Raw genomic sequence first — 22,797 nt, 5'->3', positions numbered from 1 at the left:
CTCAAAGTTAGCTTTCCATTACCACATAAGAGACTTTGTATAACAGCCACCACTGCTACAGAAAAGAAGCACAAACATTTAGTCTTGTGCTGGGCTTTAAGAGCACTTGTCCAACAAGTCAAATGGAACAGTTATGTGCTGGGCTAGACACATCTAAAACCAGCCTTTGGTAGATACTGAGAACACAAATGTTGCCTGTGATGTGCCCACACTTGGAAGAGGTTTACCTTCAAGGCTGCAAAGCAGGAAAACTTTGTGCAGAACTTGCTAATGATTTCCTTTACCTTGTGGGTTGATACTCTGTGCTGAGCAATTACAGTTAGTTTTTCCAGGAGCCCTCGTAATCTCTCCTGTGTAGCGTGGGAGATCAAGTTCACAACATCAGAGTTAAGTTCCATAATGTCATGCCTTTTACCTGTGGAAGCAGAGAAAATCCATTACGTGTTTTAGTAGTAGCTGATAATTGAAATAATTAGCACAGCAGGTATTCTGTTCCCCCTGGAAGTCATACCCATTATGAATAAAGGTTTGGAGATTATGATTTTCCTGGTAAAGTCACAACTTCAAAGATCTTAGACATTACATTAATAAAACTTAGCCTGGAGCTTCAGAAAATATAGACATTGTTTCACTTAGCCTCCAGAACCACTCTCCTTGCAAGGTCATTTATAGGACAAAGTTAATAAGAACACAAATCAAGCTTCATGTTCAGGGAGGGGGAGAAGCTGTAGAAATTAGTGCCATATTCTGTTAATTCCAGTAATTAAAAAAATACAGAATTACATTTTGCCCTGCTTGACACCGTGCTTGTTAACAACTCATGACATTTATCTGAGGAGCAGGAACGGGCTTTGCAGCGCACTGCAGGCACAGCAGACCCTGCTGCCGGACGGACCCGGGGCAGCCGCTGGGACAGCGCGGATCCGGCCGGCCGGGGTCACCCCCCACCATCCAGCCCTCCTCTCATGCTCCGCGGCTGGCAGCTGCGGCCGGTGACAGCTGCAGGCAAGGCTGTGCTGGCCCTGCACCAGAGCTGGGCAGCACCTCTGTGACCTTGTGGCTGACACCATCCATCAGTCAGCTCCGTCAGACACCTGGGCGGCAGCGGCTTTTCCCTGGTAGGCACGGCGGGCAGCACTCCCACACGCCTCACGCGCCGTACCTGTCACAAGCACTTTGCCTTGCCCTACGCCGCATTTACAGCGGCTGTAATACTTTATGATGCAATATACAGCACGCCTTCAAAACCCATTTCAGTATTTACTGCCAAGTGAAGTGTTAAGAATGGATAAACAGCGCACTGTAAAAAAACTAATCACCTATTTCATTTGCTTTTGCTACTGTAACTGAAAACGAATGACAGTCCCACAAGACAGGAAGAACCTAGAATGTTTTCCCAGATACAATCAAAGCATTCTCCTATTTGATCAGTAAGCATTGGCCTCTAACTTAACGGAGTGCAAAGCTCATTTTGCTCAAGCACCGTCCAATACTTCCCCTGTAGCTTCTCACTAGACTATCAGAAACACCAACTTAAAGACAAAATAAACCCCCTCCAAACCTCAAGACCTCCCTACTCACACACACACACACACACACGTATTTCTTAATCCAAAGATGGCAGTTCAAAAGCAGACTGTTAAACTTTCTGAATTGCTTTACTCCCTGGCAGCATTCCTTTCCTTGCAAACAAGCATTTATCATTTATGACATGAATTATTGCTATTATTATTATTATTAATATTATTATTAATCTGGAACAACTACCATTCTAGCTATGAAACATCCAGGCTTCTATTTTCCATCTTTCAACACACTGTCTTTACACCCACAACCAGCAAATTATTCTAGAAATACTTTCTCTGTTTTTGCAGAGCTCTTTATTTTCCCTTATATCCACTTCCCACGAATGACTGATTAATCTTCTGCTGAATTTTGAGAACATCTTCTAGGCAGTATGTCTGATGTGTATTTTCCCTTTGCCACTAGTAGCACAGCATTCACTATGCCCCATACAGCTTGAGATGACACCTGGCCGACCAGGTCAGGAGCACCAAGGTCACAGGTAGCACTTGCTTGTCACAGGCTAGCTGCTCAGACTAAGAACCAGTTAGTTGTGTGTGGAAACAGAAAGACTTTGTGAACATGTGGTTAAGCCACTGTGACAGAATTGTGACTGCACATTCAGGCTTTCCTGGATGCTCATCTGTAGAACTCAGTGTTCCAGTACAGCAAGTACAAGGAGAGGGCACAAACAAAGAGCTGAGCAACGTGCATCGAGTGTGCTGTTGACAGCAGTGGGACCAGCCACTGTGCTGCTACTCCCTGCTCTGGCATAATACAACATTGCTAAGCAACACTTACTATTTTTTACTCAAAAGGTAACAGCTGAAATGATATCTACACTAGAAACTTCCTGTAACACAGATAGTCAATGTACATTCCGCAGTACTATTCACAATACAGACAAGCAGCTTTGACATCTCTTTTGTATAAAATTAACAAAAGTTTTTTCCATGGAGGGAGTCATAAACTAAGGCTTTGTGTATTGGAAGTTTGAAACTTCTTCCTAATGTTAGTCAATAGAGTACATACACCTGAACAGGCTGAGGAAGGCAAACACTGTTAGGGAAGTCTGTAATGCATCAAGTTAGAAGCTGCTGAGACAGAAAAGCACATATAATTGTTTTGACACTGCACCTTTATGGCTGTTACACGTTGCATTAGGTTTAAAAGTAAGCAAGTTGCTCACTTCTCATGTGTTAAAGTGGCATCAGTTTCTTTTTTCTGGTTGTGCTTCAGACTGTTTCTGTGTAAAGAAAATCTTAAAGCACAGTTGTTTCTTAGAAGGGGAAGTGAAAACTCAGTATTGCTTGGCAGAAACACATGAATTGAGATGGCAGATCTTAATAGTTCCAGGTCCTTCTTCAAAGATTGGAGGCTGGCTGGTGAAAGAGGCAAGGAAACACTAAATCCATACATATATGCTTTGTTCTTACCTATGCTCAAGATCTTATTCTGAAGAGCTTCCAAAGACAGAAATGGCTCATCTGTGCATGAGTGAATCACTGTACCAATGAGCTCAGAGTTTGCTGCCAAAATGCAGGCATTCTCCTCACTGAGATTAACCCCAGCCATAGAAGTCACATCATTTAGGTTATCTTCATCTCTACAAAAGAGAACACCAACATTTTATGCTTTGTTCAGAACAGACACAAAGAAAACGTCTCAACTATCATCAAGCAGCCACATTCACATATCCTACATATAACAGACATTTAGTGTGGGTGTGGACAGGGAGCTCCTAAAAGCTCTCACACTTCTGCAAAGTACCTCTGAAACATTAATTTGGCTAATTCTCCAGTTGCTAAGCATGCAAATCCTTTATATGAAACCAAAATTTTGAGCCAGCCTGGAAACCCAGGACTGAGTTAAACACAGATTAAAAGTTCCCACAACCCCTAACCCTGCACCACCACTCCTGCAGCCTGAAATTTGTTCTAAAAGTAATTCACCAGGTAGAACCAAGTATGGAATAAAGCTGAATGTTGACTCATTAGACTATAAACAAGCCAATTTTCTAACCAAGATACATATCTTGCAAACTGAGGCTTAAAGCACAGGCTTACTACCACAGAAGTGATCTTCAGTTTTTTTAGTGAGTTCCCTTAAAACACAGCATACAAATAGCCCTGAATTACATACTAGAACAAATCCAGACCTTGTACTTTGGATCAGTCCTACCATAACTATGTACATAGTGGGGAAGATGCCACTGCTTCTGAAGCACCATACCAGAGCTCTAGCTGGTAGCACCATTAGCTGGATTCTCATGGAGCAGCTTTGGACTCTATGTTCAAAATAAAAACTCAAATCTGGCATATTTAGGGTGAACATCACTCAGACTAGCTATAACAGCCTGTGTGCTTCAGCCTAATTTTTTTTTAGAGATCACTTAATTTAAAATACTGAGTCAATCTTACATGGAAAAAGTTTTTGCATGACCTTGGCAGTAAAACAATCCAAGTTATTTTCAAATAAGTTCAGATCATCAAGAGAAAGCATTTTTACTTCACAGTGTGACAAAGGCCCTAATGGTGGCTTCAGGGAATTAGGACCAATCCAAAACAGACATCTGCAGTATTAGGACAGCTAAGTAAAATCACTCAATCTGAACATCTTTTTATTTGGAAAGCACAGAAAACCAAACCAACACAAACAACCCTCTTGAAAAGTGTTCTCTGGCAAGGTTTGATAAAGTTCACCTTCAGAAAACACTCTGTGGCCTCAATAACTTTTGAACAAGGGGTTAGCCAGAAATTTTCTAAGGTGAAATTATATTTCTTGGGGGCTATCCTTGACTGACTAGAGGTAGAAACTAAAGTTATTAGAACATGAGTTGGGCTTAAGGTTAAGCAATTTTTAAAAGACACAAGAAAATGTTAGGATTTTTTCTTAAACTATAGATGCATTTTCTCCTGTGGGTTCCAGTATGTTTCTATGGCACGATTCTTCTGCAAACTTCCAGTGAGAGACTCAGCCAGAAAAGGAGTCCAGCCTTGAATCCAGCCTTTTTCTACCCCTCTTTCCATGTGTGCCCTCACTGCAAGCAGTTCCTATGCGTGTGTATTCAGGGAAAAGGAGACCCAACAGACTCTGAAACCAGCTCCAGCTCTTTATGTCTAACTAGACACAATAGCTTCCCAACCAGGCTTGTGCCCCTAATCCATCAAGCTAAGAAAAGTGTTAAGTCCCAGGATTGTCAGAACACTTAGCTGTCCACAGTTACAATTTAAAGCTGAAGCCAACAGTCCCAGAACAACTTCCCTACCCCTTCTCAACCAGTAACTGAGCAGCTCCAAGTGTATACTCAGGCTCTATCAGCCTAACAGAGACCCTGAACTTTCAACAAGCGTGTCAATGAAGCTTCAAGGGATGATAATTGAGTGCTAAGTGATCTTCACAAGTACATTCCAGTTTCCTCCTCTTAGTGACCACTACAGAGAAGTATTTGCTGATGGCAGAGACAAGAATCCCATTGAAGCACATCGACTGCCACAGATCTGCTGACAAAATCAGCACAACCAGCACCAGGAACACACATCACAAGCTATGGATGCTGAAACCTGACATCACTCCAGTGGAACTGTTTATGGAATCCCAGGAAGGATGTTTGCATCCCAGGTACAACTGAATAGCATGCAGTTTCAGGAAATAATTTTTGCTTCTAATCTGGCCACGTACTCAAAATGCTCAAGCAAAGAACAGATAACCTTCTATAATGTACATCTCTCCATTTTTCTACACAGAGAAGTTTCATTTCTCTATACCAGGTTACTATTTTCTTGATTATTTCCATGCACACAGAGTTTATATGCAAGCCCACATCTCTTACCTGTACTATTCTTCAGTACCAATTCTAACTTTTTCACTGTGAGACTAATTTACATTAAGTCAACGAAATATTAGCTTTGACAAAATATATAAAAACACTGTTGCACTTATTTTACTTAACCCAAAGAAATTACTACTATATTTCTTTAGATAAGTGCTTACTAAACATTAATGGAAGTTTCAGAAGCCATGGTAAAGTAAGTTCATACTTTTTACTTTTCTTTTTCCTTTGTTCAAACAAACTTCAATCATTTTAAGTAAGGCATCATGTACTTTGAGTAAGGTGTAGAACTCACTCTACTAAGGTGATAAATTTAAAATATTATGGAGTGTACGTGAAGGCATTTCTGATGGATATTGACTTGCTTTCACTTTCAGCAATCCCTCCATAAAGCCCCTTTTCTGCATCACTTCCCTTTAATGCTCTTTGTGTTTGATGGTGTCAGACTCAGAAATGAACTGAAAAAAGTTTTAAGTCTCCAGGGATTTAAGGTTACTAGGACAAGGTGGAAAACAGAACTCAAGAGTTCTGAGCAATACATTACATGAAGTCAGGTTTGATGTTTATGCTGGATATTCATGCCGAAGAAGCTCAAGCAATGCAGGTGCTCCTCACATCTATGAATTTGCCTGCTGCCTGAAAAGCGAGTCTGTGGCACCCTCTGGTGTCTGACCGTCGCACTTGTTTTCTGAATTCCCCTGTCTTTACTCCATTTTATCCAGGAGTCAAAGGGAAAAGGAGAAAGACACACTGAACCCAAACCTCTGTGCATCATCCCTGACAACTACCCAGGCCAGAACAATTCCAGAAAGTTGCATGTGTTTTGGAGAACAACTGTATTAAACAGAATAAATTCAAAACAAATATTTGAAGATAAAATATGTGATTATTTTTTTCCAGAGTGCTCTAGCATATACTTTACAGAAACCTGTAGATCAGCTTACAAAAATTTCGATTTTTTAAAAACACACTATCTCTTGACATGCCATGGTGCAATGTCCATGAAACAACTGAAACAACATCTAGGTTGAAATGCTTTGTGTTTTGTTGGGTTTTTCCAGTTTGTTTGCTTGGGGGGCAGGAAATAACTACTCTTTCTACTGCTTATCTCAGGCAACCTAAACCAGCCTGTTAAAGAGCAGACAAGGTGCAATTGCAGCTAATTAATTACAGCTAAGTGAGTAGAATGCCCTCAGATCCTAACTTAGCCTAGTCACAGGATGGCAGAGGGAGTCAGGCTCCACGAGTGCACAGTAAGAGCACTCCCATTAGTGCACCTGGACAATCACATCCATTACAAGACACACTCTCTGCTTGTAACAAACTTCATCACAAAACCTGAAAGCAGGCCATGGTGCTTCTGCCTCACACATGATCAGCAATTGATGGATCATAGGTCAGAAAGTTTAATGATAGCAGTGAATAGAAGAAACACCACAGGGGGTATCTAAAGACAAATTCTTCAGAGACAAGAGACTCTACAAAGAAAATTGAAGTTAGAGTCTATTTCCTATCCAAATTGTCATGGACTTAAGCTACTTTGAAGATCACAATCCAAAAGCAAGAAGAGAAATCTCTATTGAATCATATTGTAAAGCAGTTTTTTTTCCCTACACTATGCATTTAACAATTCTAGAAACAGCTTCCAAGAATTCAAATCTGTCATGTAAGACAGCTGATATATTCCATTTGGAAGATCACAGAAATTTTTTTTTTTTTTTTTTTTTTTGTGCATGAGTTTGTTTGTTGTTGCCTTTTTTTAAATCACAATATTTATGAAGGGGTTTTCTTTGAACATCACTAGCCAGAATTACATCCCACATTATATACTAAAGTGCATTTCCTAAGATTTGAGGCAGATGAACAGAGGTATTGCTTTACCATGAGCTTTTCATCTCAACTTCTGGTAACCACTGTTTTAAGTGTTCACTGTATACTGTATGTTACTGTAAAGAGCAGCAGCTCTCTGTCTATACTAGTGCAATTTAAAGCTGCAGCTTTCCAGAGATAAGTCAACTGGAAAGTTGACTATCCACAAGATAGAGGTGTCTGCTTTTTTTTCCTTTGGAAGAGCAATGTCAACTTCCCCTTAAGTGGTAACACTAATAATGCTTATGGCAGTCTGCACCTCTGTTTGTTCCAACACCACACTTCATAGCTGTAAAAATAATTTCTGCTTTTGAAAAATTAATCAGTTGCCAGAACTAAAAGTTTTAAGCATTCTTGCCATCTAAAGGCCTAGAGAATATGTTAGAAACCATGACTAGAGATGCAATCAAAGACTTTCACCCTTACACATAGAAACAAGCTTGTAAGAGGAGCTAATAAAAGATTCTGAAATGCAGGACAGAGCTTTAGACAGGTTACAAGTCAGTCCAAGGAATAGTTCAATGCTATCAGACTATATGAAAAAAACAAAGGTTCTATCTTTAGTTTTAATCAGTTTTAATCCTGTTTAGACTTTAATACAAGATAACTAGATTAGTAATTGTATTCATATGTCAGTGAAAAATAAACACAAAACACAAAACCCAACCTCACTAGGACACTTTTCTTACACCAAGAGTAATCAACATCTGTAGAAGTTTTAAGGTTACCCATTGTCAATGAGTATTAAAATGTGATAAACATGAATCAGAAAAAAGCTTTTGAAGAAAGTTGCTTTTATTTGGGTTCCATTTCCACCTCTATACTTGTCTCTTCCTTTTGTTCCTTTCTATACTTAACTTCTGATATTGTTCTTTTTTACCTGAAGGATGTTGCTCCATTCTCTTTCATTTTCACTTTCTGAACAGGAGCTGCTTGAAGCGACAGAATTTTATTTCTTGGCAAGGTAATTTGCTTCAGAATGGAACCTTATACAAAACAAAGGACACGTTGCAGTAATAAGTAAAATGCTAAGATAACTATTTAGTCAGTTCATTCTTCTAGGTAAGGCTACTGCAAACTCAGTAACAACTAATTGGGTCCAACTGAAAACCAGACACTCTACAAGGTCTGTATGGCTAAAGCCTCACATACTCTCAGCAAACACTCTCCCTTCTGTGCTGATCAGGGAAATGCTTTAGTGAAAACTGACTGGCTGAGACAAACTCTTATTGTGCATCTACCTGAACCTGTTGATGGAAAAAGCAAGGTCTCATGAAACAACTCTCAAAATCATCAGCTTAGAGGACACTCAGAGGAGCTCAGTCACACTATTTTGACAAGTACAAATATTTGATTGACATGCTCTTAACTAGTGCCAGAAGTAGATGTGACAGACAGCCACCTTCTTGCATTCCTACAATCTACCAACAGCCTGCACTTGCTTCTGTACCCCAGCAGTCCTCCCCTTTCCCCATGAAAGAGGTTCCTGCACTTTACCTGCAGGAAACTGGTTGGTTTGAACAAGAGTATTCAGTGGCATCTTCTTTTCAGCAGGCAGGGTGAGCACTGAGGGCTGTGGGAGTGTGGATACTTGCTTGACAATGGTTCTTGATGGTTGTTGGACTATCTGGAAGTGAAATATCCAATATCAAGAGTGAGAAGAGCTAAAAATACAAAGAAGTAAACAGTATCAATGTTTCCATTTAGCCAAAAGTGCCACTGGGCAGGTATGCTTGTCTAGTTTTCGGTTTAAAGCAAATAGCATGCTCAGAAAAGCCTTCTTTTTTTTTAAACTTCATGTCAAGAAATCTTAACAAGTGGTAGTGAGCTTTAAGCTCATTCAGTGAGCTCTAACAGACTGCTCACTCCTATTCTCTACTGATAACTCTATTAGACAAGTTTCTCTAATTATCACACAAGCCACTACACTGAGAGGCTTTCCTCCATATAAGTCTTGCTTAGCAGGTTAACTATTAAAGAGTGAGTCTGCCTGCCAATAACTTCAAAAGGTGAGTATCACAAACACCTAGTCAAAAAGGGAGAACACCAAAACAACTGAAGTCTTGCTCGAAATACTTTACCTGCTAAGTATTAAAGAGTACATGATAGAAAATTATTGATGTGTTTTTGGAATTGCAACATCAATTGTAACTTGAGACACTGAGTTTCAAAGTGTTAAGCTAAAGTACACTTGAACACACCAGTTACCAGGAACATGAAGTGTACTACATAGCAATACCTGTAGCAAGTAGAGCCTCTACACAAAGACATCAGTACACAGCTGAAGGGTAAAAAGGAAGGCAGTCATAGTTTTGTTTAAAGAGACTCTTCAAAGAAACAAAACTAGACAGCAGGATGTCATCACAACATAGACCTACAGGCACAGCCCATAATACTAATCCTTCCTTTTTAGGGGCAGCTATTAAAATGCAAGAAATTAATAAAATTGCAGCATCCCTAAAAAAAATCTCACTTCTAAGCCTCCTAGCTAGCAAAATGTGGGCTTCAGCTTTGATACATCTTTTTAAAAGTTCTTGGTTACAGGCAGTAGGAAGATGTTACTTTACCAAAGCACAAAATCAACATCTTCAGACTGAATCCTATTTTTTTAGCAGCAGAAAGCTAACAAAGAAAACGTCAAGGTCAAGAAGCCATTTTTCTCCTCTGTATCTTTTTTTCTTACTTCAGAAAGTCTAAAGAGTACTTGTACAGCAAGATGGCACAAGTGTAATTAAAAAATTGACATTTACAATACTTCAAATTAGGCTCTCTCCTGTCTTTTCCTCTATTAACAAATATCATCAACATAAGCATCACACATTCACAAAAATAGGTACTTTGTGTATCAAAGAGTCAAGTTATCCTCTTGACCATCTCCATATTGGCTTGGCATAGCAGGAGTAACACAGTAACTGATGTGAAAGTGGTATCTGAAAACTCAACACACAGTTAACACTAAGATCCAGAGGAGGAAAGAACTACAGGAATACAGGGACAGACTGTGGACAGAGACAAGGCTCACATATGCAGCACTCTCATCATGGAGTAGAACAGATGATAACATTTACTTCTGTGTGTTTTTCCCAAAGCCCAATTTGATCTCTCTGAAAGATTCGGCTTCTAAAAACTGCAAGTTGTGAATAATGTTAGCATGTTTTTTGTGAGTTCAGGTAATCAATGAGGAGCCAACCAGCCTGGACACACTACAGGCTCCACTAGCACTAACACACACCTAGAGATCCTTCTTAGCACCAGGAAGAACGATGCTTCATCTTCAGCATGCAAAGCACTGGAACAGCACAGGAGGAAACATAAGCATTTCAGACTGAAGTACAGGACACAAAAGGACAGAGACAGCAATGTTACAGCAATGGTCTGAGTGGAGACTGGGATGTAAGTCCAGTAACCAAGGAGGCTACACTGCCAAGAAACAGAAAGGATGTGCTGGCAGTAGAGCTCATTTTCTGTTTTCCATTCTAGCTCTAAACTAACAAAAGCTGGAAGATCTTGGGAGCTGCAATGGGAGAAAACAACAATACTGGAAACTCCAACAAGGATCCAATGCCAGAACAAAGTATTACCAACATTGGTAATATCAGTATCATCACACACAAGCAGTATTGCTTCATGAAGGAAGCCTCACTAATTGAATGCAAAAGCTAACCAGGACCAAAAAAAATGGAGAAGATTGTTCATGAAAGCTCAGCTCTAAGGGGACTTGACATTAACACCTCACTAAGAACACGCAGTTGCAACAGTATGAACACTTCACTCCTTGGTTCAATCATTAACAATCTCCAGGCAGTGTGTCTCACTGGTAACTGCAGGGACTATGGCACAAACCCCTAGCTGTAATCTCACAGCAGCTTTCTCACCAATGGATACCAGCATCTGGTAATGTAAATTTTCACTTATGGTGCTTCAACAAGAGACAAAGCAATACTAGAGCAAGACAAACTATTTCCAAGATGAAACTTCTTTGTAAGCCAAAACTCTTAAATGAGGTGGTGTTAAGAAAGTTACAGGAGAAAAAATGTGCGAGTCTCCCAGCACAGGAGTGCAATCAATCCCAACAGCACTCCTGAAGAACAGGTCCCTCAGTGTCCACACAGAGTTTTGATAACAACGCTACAGAAATAAAATATTTCATGTTTTATCACTCCAGTTACAAATTTGATATTAAAATACATCAGTGCTGCATTCTTGAGCACCACCATTATAATGAAGCTGGCACTTGAAAGTTCAAATTCTTTCAAGCAGAAGAGGCCAAAATTAGAAAGGGGCATGCAGAGGGAGTGTATGGCATCAGACATCCCTGTGGGTTGAACAGGGAAAAAATTGCTGGCAGTATTGTATAGACAGATTTGCACAGCTGGCACTGTGCTTCCTTTTTCAGCTGGCAGTAGGACCCTTCTGTTTAGAGAGGGCAGGTCCAGATTTGTTTCCTTTTGGGAGAAAACAGACCCTCTGCCCTTTCAAGAAAAGGCATCATGGAAGCCATAGCAGATACAGCCACTTCTACTAACTTGCCCTTTGTGCTAATAAGTTGTCTGAACAAACACCAAGCTCCTGATATGGCTAAGCTGTGAAGCAGTCAACTCAGTCCTCCAACTAGATCTGAGAAGAGCAAGTATTTTAATCCCTGGGCCTGGGATCTACCCAAATGAGGATAAAAACATGTTTTGTATGCATTTCAATATATATAAGGCACAGCAAAGAAAAGTAATTGCAGCAGACTGCCACACTGCAGCAGTGTGGAGGCAGAAGCCACTTCTTCAGCTCACCAATATCAGATTCAAGAAGTGTTTTGACTCCCCTGTGTGGAGCTAAGCTTCCTTGCCTATTTGTACAGATGGTCAACCTTTCCCCTGGATTACAAGCCTTTCTGTGTAGCCAACAAACTGCTCTCCTGCCCTTGTACTATCTAAGAAATTCTCCTTTTCTTCTGGCTGGAATTTCAAGTTTAGTCCTCAAAGACAATATGAGAACCAACTCCTTTTCCAATTTGACTTTAGCTACTACTAGCCAAGATTGTCAGTGCATATGCTTAATAATTCTTCTTTGGAGTTTTGGGGTTGAGGGTATTTTGCTTTCTTATTTTTAAACAAATTCAGAGAAAGGACTCCCCATCCACTACATACAGTTGAGTGTTTTGTTCTTTTTAATCAAGTCTGGAAAAGTGAAAAGCTCATGCTTATGGTAGCTTACACTACCATAGCATGATTTCTTTATTCAGAATGCAGGATTCTTGCATTATATCTACCTTACACTCTTTGAAAGGAAGGAAACTAAAATGCAAAATGTTTTAGGGGTCTGAACACTTAAATTAGGTGCGCACAACTTCCAAGCTAAAAAGAAAACTCACACAGGAGATGTCCTACTGTATCTGTGGATACTAAATTTAGTTTCACAAGAAGTCTAATGGTTTTCCCACTTTTTGAAGAAAAATAATCCTTACAAGGAATTCCTTTACAAGAATTGAGTTTTATATCTAGCAAAGGGAGACTAATTCTCTCAAAATACTTGAGATCATTACTTACAGGTAGACCAGCTAGACACCATGCTACTTGATATCTTAAACACCAATAAACCAAACCGAATTTATTTCACAAAGTTGCTCTTTCGGGTATACCTGTGATCCACATTTTCTTGGTATTTAATATTAACATTAGCAAGAAGTTCACCTGTGCCAAGAATAAAAATGTTAACACATCACTTTTGAGGGTATTGTTTTAATAAGGCAGTTATTCCTCCTGGAATTTGTTAGCTAATGAGGCCTGATAGAAAAAAAAACTCACTTTTGGACGACTTCATAATTAACATGTCTTAGCAAATGTGGAGGTCAGAACTCAGCTCGAAAAAGCTCCTTGAGGTGGTGTGTACATTTCAGATAACACATCACTGAACATCACTGAGCCACCTGTGCCTGCAAAGTACCCAGGACAGGAACTAGCAGGGCAGAGAGCCTGGCATTCCTGGAGGCTGGCTGAGGCACAGCCCTAACAGGGCATCCAAGAGCAATTAATGTACGGATCCCATCAGCAGCTTCTGTTTCTGACACTTGCATTTCCTACCTTTTCTTCCAGGTGCCAACCTAGCCTGGCTGTGTGCACAGTGGGGGTTAGAGCCTGTATCCCCTTGTGTCTCAAGCTGAATGTTCAGTCAGGTGAAATGGTGGTCAGCATTGCAAGAGATCCAGCTGACAGCTTGGTTTTAGATTCACCTTTCCAGCAAGGGCTCAGTCTTTCTGAACTATTACAAACATAACTGATGAACTCAAGGCAGACTAGCTTTACACATTGAAAGAAAAAACAGAAGAAGAACCAAAGGTCCAAATCGGTATCCTCTTTATTAAACAGCAAAGTAAAGGAGCCTGGTTAGTTACAGAGAAGCAGAGAATCCATCTTACCAGCTGTTTCACTTTAACCACCTGCTGAGCACCCGCTGACTGCGCAAGGACGGAGCTGGGCTGCGAGATTTTAATACCAACTGGGGTTCCAATGACAGGCTTCAGGGGCTGGAGAGGGGTTGCTGCTGAAGATGCCACTGTAGAGACCAGCACGGGCTTTGCAGCCTGCAGAGAGGGCGCTGGCACCGCAGAGGTGAGGGCTGGCTTGCCAGGCTGCACAGTGGTCAGCCTGGACGGTGCCGTGCTCGTGCTGAGGATGGGAGCTGCAGGTGAGAGCGATGCTGTCCCTGCTGCAGGGGAAGGAATGGCCTTCACAGCCTGCACAGAAGCTGCTGCTGACGTGCTGGCAAGGACTGGTGTGACAACTACAGGGGCTGGGGCTGCCACAGAGGCAGGCACGGGTTTCACTACTGGAAGAGCAGTTGCTGCTACAGCCGAGGTTGCTCCTGTCGAAGGAGCTGGTACTGCAGAGGTACAAGTTGAAACCACTTCTTGTGCTGGAGCTGGCTGCTCCATACACTGCTGGATAAAGCTCTGAGGATTAGGCATTAGCTGCCGCAAGGCAAGCATGCTTTTCTGAAAGAAAAATGAAAAAACACTGGATGTAGGAGCAGCAGAATTTTCCACGATAATAATACATTTGTAACTGAATCCTCTTCCTCACTTTCCAATTAAATTTTTCGTGAGACAATAAATGGCAAACAAGTTTTGCTAAATTTCAGGCACCCTTAAATTGATGACAATCCTGCTCAGTGAAGATGACAGGAAACACCAACACCAGTTAAGCAAAGGTCAACCATCATCACAGCTACACTACACACAGTAAATCCCATCTATGAGGAAACTCTCACATAACTTTGTTCTTCTGTTTAGATTTTTCAATTTGGAATTTATGTTTCAGAGTAAGATGATTTTAACTGCTTTATTAACTCAAGGAATTTTGTTTTGCCCAAACCCCCTGCTGTATTGGAACAGCTGTGTTTATTTCATGGAGCCTGACAGGGAGCTAAGAATTATCCAATAAAGTCAGAAACAAGCTCTGAAGACAAGAACACTTTTATACCAATACAGCTGTATCTACACTAGGGGGGGATACCACTTTAATAATATCTATAGACCTGCAGAAACACAACTTCAGCCAGCTACTCTGCAACAGGAGAACAAAAGTAAAGGAATCTGGCAACATCTCATTTTTACTACAGCTGTGTTTGAGAAGGTTAATGGACAGAATAATCTTCAAACTCTCTACAGATTTTTCTTCCTCACTGTTTATAACCTGCTATGGCTCTGAACCAGGGGAAATCAGTGCTGCAGCTGCTTCTATATTCTTGAAAACCCTTGTAGTTTTTCCTCTTCTCTTAGCAGTTGCTGAAGTTTGTAAGATCTCCTAACACAGTGCTGCTGCTTTGGACCTCATGCAAAAGGTGCATGTCTCACACACTAGTGTACCAAGTAATCATGTTGTTTGCAACCAGACCCTTTGCAGCCCATCTGTTTTTTAACATTTAACTTATTTTTCTCTTCAAAAACTGCTTAGCTACTGATGCAATTTATGTACCAAAAGCATCCAGCAGACTTGAAAATCAAGCAGGCTTTACAGCCAAAGCCACTGTACTTTTTCCACCTCTTACAGCAGGCCAAACAAAACACATGCACAAATTCATCAAAAACCTGCAGCTCAAAGATAAGAGCTGACTCCAGAGAGTCCTCCCTAAAATTCCACTTCACTAGCTAGAAGTGGATTGGCAAAAAGCCGTATCACATTTCTTTCCAGACTCAAGTTGCAAACATTTTCCCCGCAAACAAGGCCAGCACTGATCCTCTTAGCACCTTAGAGAAGTGCTCCTGAAGTCATCCTCCATTTGGCACTCAGTCCTGTCACAGCTGCTTAAGAGTTACAGATGAACCTAATTGTGTGTATCAACCACACATCCTTACAGCGTTTCAGGAAAAGGCAAGCTGGGTGCAAGATGTTTTAAAAGATTGGCAATGCTGCAAAGTCAGCTAACTCTGGCCATGTCTGAACAACACTTCTGGAGTCACAGTATATCTTTGTTAATGTAGCATGCAACAGGGAGAGAGCACCATGCCAAGGATTATGTGGTATGAACACTGCCCAAATCAGAGAAGGCTAGATGATGCCAGTACCTGGCAGTGCACTGCAGAAGAAACACTCAAGGGCTCTGCTGCAACAGGTCAGGGTCTGACCCACATTGATGAACCCAACTTAACCCCTGCAGAGCTGCCCTGAGTTCTCTGCATCAACTGTAGCAGCTCTTCACATCACTGGATGGCTTCTTATAACAGCTGGGTACTTCTGTGAGTGCCAGTCACACTGACCCTGTACTCACATCTCGTCATCCTGCAGCCACACTGGATGCAGAAGACCCATTCTCGGAGCTGTTTATTCTTCTGCCTTTTCATTGGGCATTTAAGAAGCCTCCAGGAAATTAAACATTAAATGACCAATTGGAAAATTTTATGTATCACAGAATCATCAAGGTTGGAGAAGAACTTATACTTTAAGATCATCAAGTTCAACTATCAGCCAAGCACTACCACTGTATCCCCTAAACCACTAAATCTCATCACCCAGCATCAGATCCAGATCCCATTAAACACCTCCAGGGATGGTGACTGCTCCACCTCTCTGAGCAATCTATTCCAATGCCTGACCATCCTAACAGTGAATTTTTTCTTTCTTAATATCAAATCTGAATCTCCCATCTCAGCTTGAGGTCCTGCAGAGATGACTGCAGTCTTTCAGACTCATAGCAAGCTTGCCAGCAAGGCATTTAAAAGTTGCCACTGTAAGAAAAATTTGAACAGATTAACACCAGCCACTTAGAGCTGTATCAATGTTACAACATGCATTATTATATGGCTTGTTAAGTACTAATGAAAAGGGCAAACTCCAGAAAAACTCTGTCCCAGCTTTACCACTTAACTATTCTTCCTTTATTCTTCATCTGCCTATAATGAATGTACAGACCTAACAAGCCTAAGAGTATGGTGTACATTGAAATTTAGTAAATTTAACAGTTTTCCATGGTTTCGCTGAGATTTAATGCTCACTGTATAATTAATTTTTATTTTGCTAATACCATCCTATAATATGATAAAGTCTCAAGGAAGAATTTCTTTCCTTTATGTGATTATTTGCTTGAACAGAAGTAGAGTTCCTGGGATTTTTTTCCTAAGCTGCAGTAGTCTTGTCAGACCCTTTATGGAGAAAGGGGTAGAGATTTTTTCTACTTCCAGCTAAACATAAATCAGCAGAAGATGAATAGCTTTATGCAGATTGATTGATCTTTAATATGGCATAAGCTGTGCATTGCCACTACTGTCAGCCTCTGAGTTAGAACTCAGAATTGCTACAGTTTTGATGGCAAAGTAAGAGGTCATCTTAACATAGCTGCTCTACTGTAGATAGATGCACAGCTTCCAAAACACTAGTCTCCACTAACATCTAGAGGGCAATTACTCTACAACATTAGGAACACAGCATAAATTACCCCTCAAAAATTCCCCTTCCCCTTAAGAACTGCCTTTCCAAGCACAACAGTCATATAGAGGTATGCTAAGCACCATTCTTCACTTGACCTGAAATACCTATTAGAATGTCCCAACTCTTCTCTTTTCTGGTACTCCTCCCTTCCCTCTTTAAATACTACATATCCATAATCAGACACTTACCTTGAGAAAAGGAACTAAATATGGTTGTGGAGATGACTTAAGCTCTATGTACAGCTTTTTTGTAAATTCTTCTGGTTCAATTTTTGCTTCCTAAGAGAAAAATATAATTACAATAGTAAGTTATAACTGAATCCACTCCACTTTTTCCCCCAAAATGTATCAAAAAGTCATGGAAACTTATAATGTCTTGGCATTGTTCAATTTCAGTACTCAAATGCTTTTTTTCCTGCTTTATTAAAAAAAAAAAGAGTTAGGATAGAATAATGTTGCAATGTTCATATATTATTATCCAAGTTGTTCATGCTTTCTTCAGCTACAGGCACATAGGGATAGATGTTCACACCCAGTCACTGAAGTGAAAGGATAGAAAAAAGTTTATAAGCAGCACTGATCCTTTTGAGTATGTCTTTGTTATGTAGATGTATTTTAAATCAGCTACTAGTACTTCTTTCAGTAAAGGTAGTTTATCTGCATAAAAATAAACTTAGAGGCATCAAGACTAATGACAGCTTAGCAGTTTCTGTAAGACAATTCTAGACTAATGCATACATAGGTTCATAAAACAGAACACTTAACAGAGTCTTTCAAAAAGACTTTCAAAAATCAAAACATTTCTGCATACCTACACAGTAACAGTTCTCTGAATTGCAGAGTACTGTTTCCTTTCTTAATGCTTTCCACCCTGTCCCAACACACATAACAACCTGACTCAAGGGGCTGGGAAGGTTAGGAAGCTGCAGCAAACTGCTGAGACCTCTCACCTGTACACAGGGCTAAGCCCCAGACTCTGCTGCCCTTCCTCACCCTCCCAGAGTCATCAAGAACATTACCTCCTCCAAGAAGGTACAGACACACAAAGAGCAGCACTAATCTTCATTTCTGCTGAATGCTGAGAAATTACTTCTCTCATCCACATTTCACCTCTGGAGCAACTGTTCTAAGTTGCTACATAACCAGAATAGGGATTTTAAAGACTGGGTATTTGCAGACAGGCAGAGCTTCCAGCAGCTCTCCCATTTATCCATTGATCTGTTGCTGGTTAGATCTCACCAAGATGCAGATATGGGTGACTGAGGTCTCACTGATACAGATGCAAGGGGTTTGGCTCACTGAGGCACAGAGGGTGCTTGACACCCACTTCATGAAATGCTGCCTTAAGGATCATTTTGCTGCCCAGCTGCTATTTACTCATTTCTCTCATACACACAAAAGGGTCACTTTATTTTGCATTTAATCATACACATACCAAATGGCAGATTTTGAAGCTACTACAAAAAGCAAACAAGTGTGCAGTTAACAATGTATTAATGTCTCTCAACTGCTCTTAAAAAAAAAAAAAAAAAGAAAATAAAGGTAGTCTAAGCACAACAAAGAACAACTCTATTTTTTCCACAGAAGGAAGTTGTATAACCCAGCAGCGACAGAGGCTAAGGAATCAAATTTTTGCAAGGCTGCATCCTCAAGCAATCTGCTCTCTGAAATTACACCTGCCTACACCACACCTTCCTAGACTGAAAAGCCCTTTGGTACCCCTAGCAAAGCCACCCCCCTCTACCAGCACACAGCCTTCTGCTACAGTGGAACAACAACACAGCAGCAGCGGTCAAATGCCATGACAAGTGGTGGCAGGAGAAATCATTACCAGGAAAACCCAGCTGTGCTGGGGTACAGCACCAGCACCACACAGAAGCCACCTGCAAGGAGAGAGAGGTTGGCAGTCACCACGTTGTCTGCTCCATCCTACTGCTTTAAGCTATTGATAATGTCATTCTTGTTCCACTGCTCAGTTCTGTCTTGGAGTAAAGCAGTAGTATGGACTCAGTGTTGCACTGCAACCTGTACATTGGATGCTTGCTACTGAGGACTCAGAAGTACATCAATATGAAAAAAAACCCCAGAAGCTGTGTTAACACTTCCAGCTCCTCCTGCTGTCAGTTACCTGTGTGCATTAAATGAAACAGAAATGTGAGAGGAAGAAATAGCACAGGATTCAGTTAAAGTAAGATTTATAATGCAAGACTTAACGAGGGTCAGATGTACTCAGCCACAAATCCAACTCTTGAGCTGTTAAGAAAAAAAACAAACTACAAAATAACAGGAACAAAATGATAAAGTAAATGTCCAAAATATACACAAATGACATAGACTTTGTTTGGAAAGAAGTCTCACCAGTAAATTTTGCACCAGATTCTTCACATTCTGCCCCATCTCAGGGGCTTGAGGTCCACTAGATGCCAATTTTATTAGCGTAGCAAGAAAATTCTTGCATTTCTTCACATTCTCTAGCATCTCCTAGTGCAGAAATAAAGAGAAGACTGTTAGGTGTTGCACCGTCTCTTCAACCTCTGATGAACATACGGAATGTTAATTTTTAATTAAATTTTTTTTTTCCTTACTGTAGAAGCGCTGGTCTGTGCTACTGTTGTGCCCTCTGCTTTCACAGAGACTGCCTTTTGGGAGATACCTTGTGCAGGTGGTCCTGTAACTGGAAGTTTTACAGGTGTTCCAGTACTCAAAGGCTTTACAGCAGTAACTGTAGTAACACTAGCTGTTGCAGCTGCTGGCTGAAGAGAAAAAATTAACACTTTTTAACCAAGGAACAACGTGACAAACATACTGGATTCTGCTAGCATATAAGGTAGCAACCTCCCTCCACACTGCTATTTGAAACACAAAGAAACAATTATTTTTGTTTTTAGTGTTTAGATTAATTTGCTTTGAGAGTTTGTTTAATACAATAGCCATAATTCTATTTACAAATCAAGGGTGTGAGAAACAAATTACAAAGGCAAATCCAGACCAAAGCACAGCCCACAACTTTGAAGGAAGAGAGAAAGGTAAAGTTGTCTTGAAGAAACTAATACATTAACTTTGTCAGGCTCCTACAGTCTAATGGATTATTGGACAATGCTAAGCCAGGTGACACTGTTCTGAACACAAGCAGAACCATAAGTGATTATTTATCTTCCAGTCTTGCCCTGAAGCTCCTCTCCCAACTGCAATACCCCTTGCTTTTCCTATGACACACAGTATAGGCAAAAGACATCAGGTCCACTTTGGAAGGATGCAAGTGCCAGTAGAAGCAGCCAGCTCAGCAAATGGACCTAACAAGTTCTTCCTGCATTTTCCTCGTGGGCAGCAATTTGGATCTCCTTCTCCTCTGCTCTGACAGAAACTCTCACAAAATTCAGTTACTTTGAGACCTCCTTTTAAAAGCTCATTATAATTTACCAACAGAAGTTCCAGCAACAGGAGAGTAATTAAGGTTTAGGAAAAAATACCTCCCTTCTTTGCAAACTACACTGAATCTAAAACCCACTAAACTGAAGTATTTCTACTTCAGATTTTAAAGAGAACAAACAAACCAACCATACCCAAGAAAAACAACACAGTTCATTTGATACAACAGAATACAATACGAGTAAAAGACTGCCCATGCAAAAAAACCCACTACTTTTCATTTCTCAACTTAAAAACTGAACAGTCAGAGGGAACCCACAGGCAGAATGCCAGGTTAACACTTGAAATCTAAAGTTAGGTGTCCTCTTTGCTTCAAGCCTATGAAGAAGAAGGGAAAGTCTGGTTTTGTAGTCTAAATTTTAGGTTCAGATCTGCACAATGTAATGCCTTTCATTGACTCTTAGCACATTTAAGCACCCCACCTCAGTCAAACAGCATAACTAATATTTGCTAATTGCATAAAACAGTTAGACAGGAGTCTAAATTACCCTTCTATGGATAAAACAAAAACTAATCAAAAGTGAGGCAGACATCATTTAGACTATCAGTCTTTCAGGATAGGGAAAATTAATGAACAAACACTTAAAGCTGAAGCACAACTGTCACGCTTTTGTCACATATTTACAATTTTTTTTTCCTGGGTGGGTGTCCTCCTCTCCCCAAGTTGCTGCCAGCTTGACATGAGAGCAGCAGGCAGCTACCAGAAAGCTTTGTAGCCTAGGCTCCCGCTGTTGGTAACACTTTAATAGCTCTCTGCAGGATCTTTGCCACCACCACTGCCTCTTCCAAGGATGAGGCTCAACAGCTCTAAGACCACAGGGAGGCAAACTGGGCACAAGAATCCCACAAACAGATGGGCAGGAGGAAGACGGAAGGGACACAGTGCAAATCTGCCAAGCTGCAATGCCCTGGGCTTTTAAAAGTTGAAAACAGGAGCTGATCTCTTGCAAATTCCAGCATGCTTACACATCAAGACTAGAACAGCATTTTATCAGCTGAGGGAGGAAACAACAGGAAGTCTGCTGGACCATTTTCCCAGGAAAATGAATATATGGGAATTAACTTCTGTCATCTGCCGTCAACCTTTTTTGCTACAGACAATTTTCATTCTCACTTTGAGCAACAGAGAAACAACCCCCTCAAAAAAATGGCATTTATCCTGCATATTTTGAAGTCATTTCAAGAGAAGAAGCGCTCTGCATCTAAATGAAAGTGCCCCAGCATGATGCTAATTAGACACTTCGCAGCTTTGTTATCCCACCTGGGAAACAGGTAAAAAATTAGAATGTGCAGGTAATTTTGTCTCACCTCAGAGCTTAAACATTCGGGAATGACAAAAAAGGGAAATATTTTTGTTGTTGAGGAGAACAATCCTGCAGTCACGACCTACAGTTTTGCAGAGAGTGTTCCAAGCTGATTTTCACACAAGATTGAAGATGCACAACCAAGCCAAGGATTATTTCCTCTCCACCACTTTCTGTGATGACATCATACTGCCACACCAATACTTCTCTACTGTGACCTCTAAAAATTGTTGAGACTAAGATCAGGAAGTTACTTTAAGACTTATGAATTAATTGATGCCAAGGAAATCAGACTCTAGGGCTCTGCCATCATTTCCCCAGATGCTTCCATCAACTTTTTGCACTGACTCCCTTTTCAGCACTCTTTTCTTGTCCACTCCAGGGCAAGGAGCAACATGACCATGTGATGGCAAGATGTATCCACATTGCATCATTACTCTACATTGACCAAGGAGCTGGTACATAGGGCTTTGCAATCCTCTGCAAACAGAGAGGCTTCAAGGAAGCCACAAAACACTAAAATCTTTTAAATTATTAAAGTATTTTAATCTTTCCTAGGGTCATCATTCCTGCTGTTTAAATCCAGCCCTACAGCTCATTACAAGTGTTCCACTTTTTACAGTGGGGGGGAAAAAGACAGCTTACAAAAAATACTCCATGTCTACATCTTTAAATATCTCAGAGGAACACAAGTTCAATAGACTACATCAAAACTGAATTAAAGTACTAAAAACCAAGCTAAAGGCAGATATAAGTTAAAAAAAGAGAAGTTAATAGCATGATGAATCTCAGTGTTTATCCACATGAGAGTGTAAGGATGCATGAGACTTCATCCACCAGGTGATGGATGACCTTCATCTCTTTTCCCTAGTGCAAGGGTAGTA

At 40.6% G+C, this 22,797-nt stretch overlaps 1 protein-coding gene across 3 annotated transcripts in view; it reads right to left on the bottom strand.

Moving 5' to 3' along the window:
• TAF4B (TATA-box binding protein associated factor 4b) overlaps positions 1-22,797 on the bottom strand; it is a 70,611-nt gene that overhangs the window by 31,070 nt on the left and 16,744 nt on the right. For all 3 annotated transcript variants that reach the window (XR_013773514.1, XM_079299356.1, XM_079299355.1), the window contains exons 4-11: positions 19,766-19,933; positions 19,539-19,661; positions 17,370-17,459; positions 13,674-14,249; positions 8,762-8,891; positions 8,145-8,250; positions 3,000-3,169; positions 285-415 (exon numbers count right to left, since the gene is read on the bottom strand). Coding sequence is in view for 2 of the 3 variants with exons in the window: in XM_079299356.1 (XP_079155482.1) it covers positions 285-415; positions 3,000-3,169; positions 8,145-8,250; positions 8,762-8,891; positions 13,674-14,249; positions 17,370-17,459; positions 19,539-19,661; positions 19,766-19,933 (1,494 nt within the window). In the remaining variant the exon portion in view is untranslated. The remainder of the gene's footprint in view (positions 1-284; positions 416-2,999; positions 3,170-8,144; positions 8,251-8,761; positions 8,892-13,673; positions 14,250-17,369; positions 17,460-19,538; positions 19,662-19,765; positions 19,934-22,797) is intronic.

Source organism: Erithacus rubecula (assembly GCF_903797595.1).
Source record: "Erithacus rubecula genome assembly, chromosome: 3".
Taxonomy (NCBI): domain Eukaryota; kingdom Metazoa; phylum Chordata; class Aves; order Passeriformes; family Muscicapidae; genus Erithacus; species Erithacus rubecula.
The sequence above is the reverse complement of the archived record's forward strand: the minus strand, read 5'-3'. Positions and strand labels throughout refer to the sequence as shown.